At 41.7% G+C, this 11,884-nt stretch overlaps 1 protein-coding gene across 4 annotated transcripts in view; it reads right to left on the reverse strand.

The window, feature by feature from the left end:
- The window catches only part of bltp3b (bridge-like lipid transfer protein family member 3B), a 111,310-nt gene extending 99,792 nt beyond the window's left edge, over window positions 1–11,518 (reverse strand). For 2 of the 4 annotated variants that reach the window (XM_080207326.1, XM_080207325.1), the window contains exon 1: window positions 11,298–11,510. In XM_080207326.1, coding sequence (XP_080063452.1) covers window positions 11,298–11,341 — 44 coding nt within the window. In that variant the 5' untranslated portion in view covers window positions 11,342–11,510. Of the gene's footprint in view, window positions 1–11,297 lie in introns of all 4 variants that reach the window. The other 2 variants (XR_013888965.1, XR_013888966.1) reach the window with 2 other exon arrangements.
- Between the last annotated feature and the right edge of the window lie 366 nt (window positions 11,519–11,884).

An 11,884-nucleotide genomic window follows, 5' to 3' on the forward strand; every position in this document is an offset into this window, starting at 1 on the left:
TCCTGGGAAACGTCACTGCATTTTTTCAGCACCTTGACATCTTTCCTGAAGTATTGTGCACTAAATTGGAGTCCGGACAAATGATTTGTAGAGGTTCGGCATGACCTCCTTGTCTTTCATTCAATGCCCTTATTTACAAAGCTACGTGTCCTCTTCACTTTATCTATTTCTCAAAGTGGGCCAGCCAGCTTCAAGAAAAAAACTGCAATGTTCATTCAGTCTCTTGACTCTTGCAACCCATGCGCACATTCATATTTAATTGAATCTGCATTTGTTTATCTGTTTACCAGTCTGCTTATGCTTTCTTGAGATTTGCTAATATTCTGCTCATTATTTACTACATGGTCAAGTTTTGTGTCATCCATACAATTGTCCTTATACCCAACCCCAGGTCATTTATCTATAACAAGAAAAACAACGGTACTTATACCAACAGGATCATAAATCTTAAAAGTTTGCATGAAATAACGATGGAATAGGAATCTGCATCTTTTTTTGATGTAATGATTTGATGCATGTTCTGAAGCTAGATTTTGTATCCTGCTTCTAAGGTTTGCATCTAATGCAACAGCATTTTGATTCTTACATTACTTATTCTTGTTGTTTGCAAGGTTGAAGGAAATGGGCTTTACTATATTCCAGTATATCAATCTTATTTTATTACACACATAGCCAAGGTGATATTTTCTGCAAGCAAAAATTAGCCATTAACAATGAAAATGCTTCAATAAAAGTCAGCATATGACCTTCAAATAATATACACACCATAAAACTTTGTATCTATTACACTGTATTTAGGTACGATAACATTCAAAGACATTGCCCGTTTCAAGCTCAAACACAAAGGATGAGCCCTAATTTTGGTATGTAATCTGCTGTGGCAAAACAAAATAAAAACTGAATTCTACTCAAACTTGCATTGACTGCCCCACATCCTTTTATGCAAAACTGTTTTTGGACAGAAATTCATGCAGAACATCACTGTTCGAATTTAATCGCCCGAGTTGCAAAGTAGCTTTCCAATGGGTGGAATCATCTCAGAAATTGGTATTGTCCAATCTTGGGCAGGGAAAACGATATGTAGCCCACCTGCAGCAATGTTGAATTTTTCAGCCATATAAGCACACTATCTTTTCCCCCCACCAACTCCCAAATGAAGTTGAAGTGAAGAACTAATAAACCCATTAACTCGCCCGTATGCTGACATTTTAATTCAGGCTGACAATTAAGCTAACGAGTGCATGCTTCAAGAGTCTAGGGACAATCCAGCATCTATTTTTATGTTATAAATTTGAACTGCTATGTCATATTGAAATTTAGCTCTGCCTTTTCTGCTCCCTAATATTGACAGCATATTACCATACTATCAATCAGCTAATTCAGCATAAAATAGAGAATCTAATTTTTAAACAAATTAAATATTTGAAGATATCTAACCTAAAAATTAAGATTAGCAAATTGCCAACTGAGAAAGGAATCGCATGGACATGTAGCAGGCTATCCCAACAGTGATAACAAAAGGTCTGTCAAAATTACATGCTTTGTAACTTTGATGCCTGCACTACAGCAATAATGGCATAACTCCAAATATAGTGTGATTTTGCTTCAAAGTTACTGCTGCGGTCACAGTCTGCATATTATTACAAATCATTTGTGTTTGGAAATTGCAGTACTGTATTTTTTCTTATGCTTTTATACATGGAATGACATTGAAATTAAACACAGATTTGGGCCTGCCCAAATCTCCCATTTTAGTATAAACCTCCAAGTGAGCCATAATCCTAATTCCATGTGTTCACCAAGTTTCCATAATTTCCTTTTCCTCAAACACTTAGCCTATTTTTCAACACTGTATGAACATGGTCTCTGCTTCAGTCACCAACTCATTCCACAGTGCGCTATATAAATAAGTTTCATCTGCTCCCTCTCGGAAATCCTTTGTATTTAATCTTATATCTAATTTAAGGCTCCTTAATCATTAGCAGTGTGTTTCTTATCTACTCTCTGCCATCCCTTAATTTAAATTTCATAACATCCTCTATTCTAATGAGAGCAGAGTAACAAGGTCTGTTTTGTCAGCAGGTATGAGCAAATGGAGCATGGAGAGCAAGTATGAGAACTCCTGGTTTATAGAAGCACAAAAGCCAACGTGTTGAGTGCTAGAACTAGGGAGGGGGCGCTTATGTCTTATTGCCAAGCTGCACTTTGCATGTTGACCATTTAGCAACCAAATAAAAATTCCTTGTATGTTCTATCATACGCAACTGATAAAGAAATGGTAATGGCCTCCATCAACTATCTTTGTCCATTTTGTTCTGTTCCTCCTTATAAGCTGTTCGAACACCTCCGAGTTCTAACGAAAAGGACACTGGACCGAAATGTTAACTCCATTCTTCTCCAGAAACATAAGAACATAAGAACATAAGAAATAGGAGCAGGAGTAGGCCATCTAGCCCTTCGAGCCTGCCCCGCCATTCAATAAGATCATGGCTGATCTGTCGTGGCTCAGTTCCACTTTCCCGCCCTCTCCCCATAACCCTTAATCCCCTCTTTTATCAAGAACCCATCAACCCGCTTCTTAAAAATATTTAGCGAGGCAGCCTCCATCACTTCAACGGGCAGAGAATTCCAGAGATTCACCACCCTTTGAGTGAAGAAGTTCCTCCTCAACTCCGTTCTAAACCGCCTCCCCTTTATCTTGAGGCTGTGCCCCCTAGTCCTACTGTCTGTTTTGAGCGGGAAGAGTCTCTCCACCTCTATCCTATCCATCCCATTCATCATCTTATACGTCTCAATGAGATCTCCCCTCATTCTTCTAAACTCTAACGAGTACAAGCCTAGTTTATTCAGCCTCTCCTCATAGCTCAACCCCCTCAACTCCGGTATCAGCCTAGTAAACCTCCTCTGCACTCCCTCCAGGGCCAAAATATCCTTGCGCAGGTGCGGCGCCCAAAACTGCACACAGTACTCCAGCTGCGTCCTCACCAATGCCCTATACAGCTGCAGCAAGACCTCCCTACTTTTATATTCAATCCCCCTCGCTATGAAGGCCAGCATCCCATTCGCCTTCCTGACCACCTGCTGCACCTGCAAGCTGGGTTTTTGCGACTCATGCACAAGGACCCCGAGGTCCCTCTGCACCGTCGCCTGCTGCAGTTTTTCGCCACGTAAGTAATAGTCCTTCCTACCATTCTTCCTACCAAAGTGGACCACCTCACACTTGCCAACATTAAATTCCATTTGCCATTTCCTGGCCCATTCGCCCAGCCTATCTAGATCCTTCTGCAGACGCTTTTTGTCCGCAGCGTTTTTCATTTTGTACTTCGATTTTTACATTTTCTGCAATTCTTTCACATTGCCATGATATTTCAATGACAGATATAAGTAATTTACCCCAGCTGCTTAGTCAAAACACAGAACTATATTGGAATGTATGACTTCAATTAGCACCTTGAGGTCTTTCAAAGTTATTTAACTATAGCTGACTTTGGTTCTCCCTTCCTTCTGTTTCATATTCTTTTTTTCTCAACCACATGTAATTGCCCACTTTTCAGAACATGAAAGCAACCACAGAAATCTCCAAATATCTTTGCCACAGCCTAAAAGTTGAAATGCAACCTTTTTGTTCACTACATATCTTACGAGGTTTTACTAGCATGCCTGAAAACTTGAATTATGACAACATCATCACAGCTAGAATCTGAACCCCATGCCATCATGCTGCCTTCCCTTGTGTCACTTAGCTCACTTTGTTTTGGGTGATTTCTTATTTGAAGTCTCTGCTTCCTATTCCAAAAAAGTCAGTTACAATCAACTTTCGATACAAACTATCACCAGTAATACAATACTTTTGTAACAAAGAAGCAGGCTTGTGGCTTTCAGAAGTGATGACATGTGCTTAAGAAATGCATTGTTCAAAGATTCAAGTGGATATCAGGTCACTGACACTCATTATGTTAAGAGCTGACAAGGACATCAACTGAAATAAAACTCCATGTTGCATCTGGTGGCTTTCCATTGCACCATTCAATGCTAGCCAAAGTTCAGAATTCAGAATAGGAATGATAGTCCTTTCACTTTTCATATTTTTCCAGAAAACTACGTGTCATTTACAATCTTTCATCTTGTATCTGCAAAAACAGGTGATTCTGCCTTTATCTTCTCAATAGTGTAACCTTAATTCCATTGGTATATCCTCACAGGTGTATGCAGAGTTAAGAGAACAGCATATCTAAAAGAAATCTTGCTTCTTAAAAATTTGCAAAAGTCAGTTACTACATGAATAATGGAAATAAAGTTAACACACTGCTCAAGCATCAAACAGATTAAAGATCAACATAAAGCATTCTATCAGCCCATCACAATATGTAAACAGAACCACGGTTAAAATCGGGTAAAAGAGAAAACACTTTCAGGTTATGAAAATTATTAGTTGGTAGCAGAGATAAAACATTAGGTAGACTGAAACTCAGTTGGCAAATGAAAATCTACATTGTGGCAGCTTTGTTTCAGCCAAATCAAGAATGAAACTATCATCTGTGAAATAAGTGACCAAAGAAATTGACATGATAAAACCAAAGCAGTTATGCAAAATGTTATTTTAGGCATCTTTCTACAAGAACAAATTTTTATTTAGATAGGTGCAAATGTCCTCATGATATCCCAAAGTTGTTCACAATCAATGGATATTTTTGTTAATAATTCATTTTCTTAAATCAGTAAATGCAACAGCAAATTTCCATACATCAATGTTCCACAAAGAGAAAATGAATTAACAAATGAATGGCCAGATAATCCATTGCTGGTCATGTTGGGCAAGACAGGACGTTGGCCAGGACACAGAATATCATTCTATTCACTGAACCAGACCAGTGGACCTTTTACATTGACTCACTTAGGGAAAGAAGACCCTGGTTTAATGTCCCATCTGAATCATGGCATCCCTGACAACTTATCCCTGGCTTATGGCTTATCCCTGACAACACAGCACTGCCCAAGAGCTACACTAACCTATCAGATGAAATCCACAATTGATTATGTGGTATTCCAAGAGCCCAAGATAATATTGGGCAGCTGGGAAAATAAAAATTCTCAATTCTAAATAAGTTATCACAGAGAAGATTTTAAAAATTTAAAATGCAGTGATTGCTGTTTTGGTTTCAGAACATCACACACAGACATAGTTGCTTTTTTGAGGATCTGGAAGTGGCCGATCCTGGCTATCAGATGTGAAAATACAAAGTCACCATATGGTAGAAAAGGAAATATTTCCAATGGATGCATATGGTGCAAAATGCCTATTTCCAACTTCAAACAAATATCAGTGGCAATCAGTTCTAACAAAGTCATGAATGAGACCTGTTTCATTTATAAAATAAATATTTTCCAAGTGGGACAGTCAGCAGTAAATGGTTGCCAGCAACAAAAATGTAAAGCACAAAATAACCACTGAGATGACTGATATGACAGTGGGATTATGAAAACAAACCCAGTTGTTCTGAGGAAATTTAAATCATCAGACAAGACTGTCTTGTAGTTACTTACTTGTATATAGTAATTCAATTCTAATAATTGATAAATTCCATTTATTGTAACCGGATTTACTTGAAGAATCTGACAAAAATGTTGTGATAAGGATCAGAAATTCAGTCTGGATAATTTTGAGGTGACTGAATGGTGGAAAAAGTTCATCCTTACATAATACTACAGTCTCTGAACAAGGAAACCAAGTAATTCATGTAATGACTAATAGATAACCAAAGCAATAATTGATGTGTTGTACACAGACCTCATCATTTGTTAGGTCCAATTACTAATCAATTACTTTTCATTCAGTACAATAAACATTGCCATTTCCCAGTACTTTTCAAACTATTGCTGATAAACCTGGAGTCATTGTATCACAATCATTACTGCCAAGAACATACAATGTGGAGGTGAGACCTCAAAAGGGAACCAGTTTTGAGAGGTTCTACGCTGTTGGTGAAGCTTTGCATTGTGCACACACAGGTCATACTGTAGGCATAAGGTACGCATGGCAGGAAGAAAATGAAGCTTCACTACAGGCATCCACAAACCTCATTAGAACAGTATAATTATGCAAATCAGACCCACTCCTGACATCTATTGTACTCTATCCAAATGTTCAATTCACCTCTGGAAAGTGGTACGGTAATTAGTCAGCTGTAGCAGGCCACTTAAAGGGAAATCAGTTTAAAGTGGAATCATTTTTCTTTCAATTTTAAAGTTAGGTTTACTCATTTTTCTCAATACATCAGCTGATTTTGTGGGTGGTATACATATTCATTTCTCATCCCACCAATCGTACAATCCTTCACTGTTGCTCTCATTCAGATCACACCATGCAACGTGGTGAGGGTGGGTATACTGTTTTGGGTTCTAATTATGCTGCACTGTTTAAATGAGGAAGAGAAGTGCATGAGAGCTAACAAATGCAAGTGCATTGAAGCCTTTTGGTCACACCCAATACAGTTTTTTAAAAACATTTTATTTACTAGTCACAAGTAAGACTTACATTAATACTGCAATAGAGTTAATGTGAAATTCCCCTAGTCGCCACACTCCAGTGCCTGTTCGGGTCACTGCACCTAACCAGTACATCGTTCAGACTTTGGGAGGAAGCTGGAGCACTTGGAGGAAACTCACACAGACATGGGGAGAATGTACAAACTTTACACAGACAGTGACCTATGTTGGAAATCAAACCCCGGTCCCTGGCGCTGTGAGGCAGCAAGGCTAAGCACTGGGACTGTTCAACGACTTGTGTTTAGACAATCTTTTGCTAATCAACTTGCATTTACACAGCACCCTTCAGTGCCCCCAGATTGTCCCAAAAATGGTTCAATGAAATACTTTTGAAGTGTAGTCACTGTTGTTCTATAGTCAAAAATACCAGCTTGTACACATCAATTGCCCACAGCAATATGGCAAATAGCTAATTAATCAATTAATTTTAGTGTGTTAGGCTAGAGCTAAATGTTGCCTAGACCACCTTATAATTCCTCAAGTAATGCAGCAGGGTCTTCTTTCATGTGTTCAACCTCAAAACATAGAGCCTCTCTAATGCTGTCATTTGAAAGACAACAGCTTCAACCATACAGCATTATCTGATTTATCAGTTCAGATTACACGCTCAAGCCTGGAATAAGATTTGGACCTACGTCCTTTTGACTCCAAGGATATCTGTCTGGAGGTGGAAGAGATGACCTATCTTCTTCACAGTAGACCGACACAATTGTACCACCTATTGTAGGTGGACTATGGGCGACAGTTGGAACAAAAACATCACATCCAATGGAGCCAAGGAGTTTCAGCAGGATTGGATCTTTCCAAGATTTCCGCAGGGAAATCTGCCAGCCATGCAGTGTGCAGTACACAGGTACCAAAAGTGAGAAATCCCAGGGGGCATCAGCGAGATGGAAAACACAACTTTGATAGATGACAAGGTTCTTTTGAGCTCAAAAAATGGCACATGACACAAAACTGAGCAATCAGAGTTTCCCATTTCAATCACAGCCTGAACACCAATACAAAATGATTTGTATTAAATTGATGCTCAGTGACTATCAGAACACAAACATCTTTTTGTACATCAATGAGGGTTGTTTTTAGATGCAGAGTCATAATGTGGTCATAGCACCTACATTTTTGGAAAGAGAACTGTGTATGTCTGTGCCAGCGGCAGTGAGGGTGGCGATAAGTGAGCTCTTATGTGACCAGAACGAACTTCTGCATCCATCAATGTTACCCCAACGAATCCGAGAGAAACAGAATGCCTCAAGTTCACTGGATAAATGCAGATTTGCAATCCCTTGGACACCACCCCTATTGATCTGGAAACTGTGCCCATCAAATCTAGCATAAAGCACAGCTGTGTGGAAAAGGGTTGGGAATGAAGCCTTAAAACACACCTCCCAAAGGGCATGAGATCCCAGTTTCAGCTTGAATCATGCTCCAGTGGGTCTCACAACGTAAATAAACATGAGAATACTGACCTTTAATTTTCTGCTGATGCCAGCAAACTTCTTCCTCATTTGCAGCCAGTCATGAGAAATTGTTGACTGTATTGCCTCAGTCAGTAAATTCCCTCCACACAGTTTGCATCTGTGCTTTCACTGCAGGACGGTTTACAGCCCTGAATAGGGGCCTCCTTGCAAGATCATCTCCAAATGTTGTGCACGAACACAAGCAGCTTTGTCCACATGGTTCCATTGTGCCATTATTTGTGGCAGTTGCTTTCTTGCCACTTTCAATGGTTAGATACCACCCTATCAAGTTTTACGCTCCCCAGTCAAGTGCGCTACAGTCAGAGTTATTTGGGCAACAATTTTATGTAACACCAACTTATTCAAAGCAAAGGAAAAGATTTCCAACAGTAAAATTCAAATACCATCTCCTCAGTTCCCAGGGCTGGGGAGCTTCTGCTGTGGGCCAGCTTAAGCCATTTAAGCCAGAAAATCAGGACTAGGATATAACAAAGTGATTTAAAAACCTGAAGATAGGAATTAATTCTAATTCTGTTTGCAATGTATAGACAATCTGAATTTTCTCTTTAGAATTTTTTTTATCCATTGCGGGTATTTTGTGTCCTTTTTCTTACGCATTCATTCAAAGGACATGAGCCAGTCTTTATTACCCACATCAGATAGCTCTCAAGGGGGGGGATGCGACTGAATAGGAACCGAACTGGACCAGCCATACAAATACTGTGTCTACAAAAACAAGCCAGAGGCTGGGAATTCTGCAGAAAGAAATTCATCTTCTGATTTCCCCAAAGTCTGTCCAAAGTCTACAAGTCAGGAGTGTGATGGAATACTTTCCACGCGCTAACACATGCTCAATACCATCCAGGACAAAGTATCCCAGCCAGATTGACGCCATCCTTCCTCCACATTAAACAGTTTATTGCATACTTAGCCAGATGGATGGCAGTTGTTCAAGAAGGCAAGCTCATCACCACCTTTTCAAGGGAAATTAGGGATAGGCAAAAAGTGCTGGCCTGGTTGGCAATGCCCATCCTGTGAAAGAAACAAAAGTGATGATGAACTGCATTCTTGAGCCTCTGCAGTTTGTGTGGTAAAGTACTTCCTGACAGGTCAGGAATTCCAGGATGTTGAACAAGCAACAATGAAGGAATGGCGATACCTTTCCAAGTGACATGACGTGAGAATCGGAAAGGAACTTGTAAGTGATGTCCATCCATTGTCGTTGTCTTTCCAAGTGGCAGACGTTCTGGGTTTGGAGTGTCTTAGCGAGTTGCTGTAGTGTATCTTGCAGATGGTACACATTGAAGCCACGTAGCAGTTATGATGGAGGGAATTAATGTTTAAAAGAGTGGGTGGGATGCCAATTAACTGGGCTGCTTTGTCCCAGATGGTGTCAAGTTCCTTGAATGTTACTGGAGCTTCATTCGCCCAGACAGGGGTGGGCAGTACTCCATCATGGTCCTGACTTGTGCCTTGTATGTGGTGGAAAAGCTTATGTAAGACAAGGAGGTGAGTCATTCACCACAGAATGCTCAGCTCCGATGTACTTGTCTTCACAGTATTTATGTGGCTGATACAATTACATCTATGGTCAATTGTGAGTCTCAGATTTGTTAGCGGGGAAAGGAGTGGGTTCACTGATGCTAATCCCATTGAATGTTAAGGCGAGATGATTAGAATATGGCAAGCTGGAGATGGTCACTATCCAGCATTCGTGCAGCATGAATGTTACTTCCCATTTAATAGCTCAGATCTGGATGTCATCCAGATTTTGTGAAATGCAAGCTTCTTCTTCATCATCTGTAAAGCTGCATATGGTACTGAACACCATGCAGTCATCAGTGAACATCCAACCTCTGACCTTCTGATGGAAGGAGGGTCATTGAAACAGCAGCTGAAGACATGGCCGAAATAGTGCTGAGCTACAGTCTCAATCCAATGTAGCCCATGAGGTGAAAGTACTCCCATACTAATTGGGCATTTTGTTGTACTGGTTTGGTACAATTGAGTGACTTGTTAGGCCATTTCAGAGCACAATTAAGGCTAATCACATGGGTCAAGAATCACATCTATGCCAGGTCAGGTAACAACAACAAATTTCCTCCCTTCAAAACATGTGAACTAGATGCTTTAATGACAATCTGGTAATTACAAGGTCAACACAACTGATACCAGCTTTGTGACCCTGATTTATTCAGTGGCACAGCTTGATGAAGCATAGCAAAGGTTTGTGGCTTTTAATGCAAGTGATAATGAACTTTGATGCTGAGACAAATGAATGCCCCACAAAGTGGATTGGGAGTCTTTCCACATCTACAGTACGTAAATAAATAAGAAAGGAGGGCACACACATCCTGAACTCACCCACACACTGTATCACATGATAGCATGGCATGAAATGCTGCACTTTCAGTTTACATTTAAAAAGCTGACGTGCTATCAAACACCTGACAGTAGGTGGAAAATTTTACAGGTTATGTTAGGAAGGAACAACCCCAACAAAATGAGTGATGTATCTGTCCTGCCATAGTACAAACCGACGACAGGTGTATATGCAAAACATGGCAATCTGATCAGAACCACCTACAAGACTGCATTTCTCTGCACCATCAGCACACAAAGTAAATTAAGCCTTGCCACAACTTCAGTCCCCAGTCACAACTCAATGGAAAGCCTCCATGTGAATGCCTGATCTCGGTGTAAGGTAACTTATTTGCCTGTTTTCACTTTTCTGGACGCTGCAGAGAATGACAAAGCTCATTCCCCACACACACAGCTGGAAAGTGTGAAGCCAGTGGACAGTCTCCACCCTGTCTCGACGTGTCACGGATACAGCCCCAAAAAACACTGGCTCCATTTGTGATCTGGGATAATGAACACTTGAATATAACCCGCAAAAAAATAACAAATCACCCAAACCGCTATCAATCTCCATCAGCTCTGGGGAAAGTTTTCACCTGCTCCCCATTGAGAGGAAAGCTTCCTCTTCCCTCTGCTGTAAATTTAAACTGATCCCCTTGTTCACCAGCATTCCTCCCATTTTAAATCAGATTGGTTTTAAAAATAAAACCGATTCTCCTTTCCAGCCGCAGCATTCACTTTGTGGATGAATCCGTGTTTAAATCCGACCGGGGTGTGGGTCAATAATGACGAGCAGCCTCCCTCTTTGCTCCCCATTCTGCCGGATGAGATAAGCGGGGGGGAACAAGCGGAGGTCCCGGGCCCCCTCTCCAGTCCCCTCGGCCCCACCGCCACCACCTCCCCCCGCCACCGGCCGCACTAACCGCTCACCTGGACAAGTGCTTGAGGATCTGCTTCTTGATGAGTCCCGCCATCACTCGCTCACCCTCCTCCCCGCCGAGAAGCTGAAATTAAAGAGCTGCTTTCATGATCAGGGTTACGATGGTGGGGATGCTGTCGCCCGCCGGCTCCCTCTCCGGCTCCCTCCCCCGCGACACCCTCACCGCCTCAGCCCGCGACCACCATTACTGTCACCCGGCAATCCGCTACCACAACGAGGTTGGAGGGGCAAAGGGCTGTCCAGAGCGAGGCTCGAAGGGCAAAGGACCGCCCAGAGTGAGGTTAGAGGGGCAAAGTGTTCCTCAGAGCGAGGCTAGAGGGGCAACGGACGCCCAGAGCGAGGCTAGAGGGGCAAATCGTTACTCAGAGCGAGGCTAGAGGGGCAAAGGGTCACCCAGAGCGAGGCTAGAGGGGCAAAGGGTCACCCAGAGCGAGGCTAGAGGGGCAAAGCGGCACCCAGAGCGAGGCTCGAGGGGCAAAGCGTCACCCAGAGCGAGGCTCGAGGGGCAAAGTGTCACCCAGAGCGAGGCTAGAGGGGCAAAGCGTCACCCAGAGCGAGGCTAGAGGGGCAAAGCGTC

The sequence above is a fragment of the Carcharhinus amblyrhynchos genome, chromosome 19 (assembly GCF_965287045.1).
Source record: "Carcharhinus amblyrhynchos chromosome 19, sCarAmb.v2.hapA, whole genome shotgun sequence".
Lineage (NCBI taxonomy): Eukaryota > Metazoa > Chordata > Chondrichthyes > Carcharhiniformes > Carcharhinidae > Carcharhinus > Carcharhinus amblyrhynchos.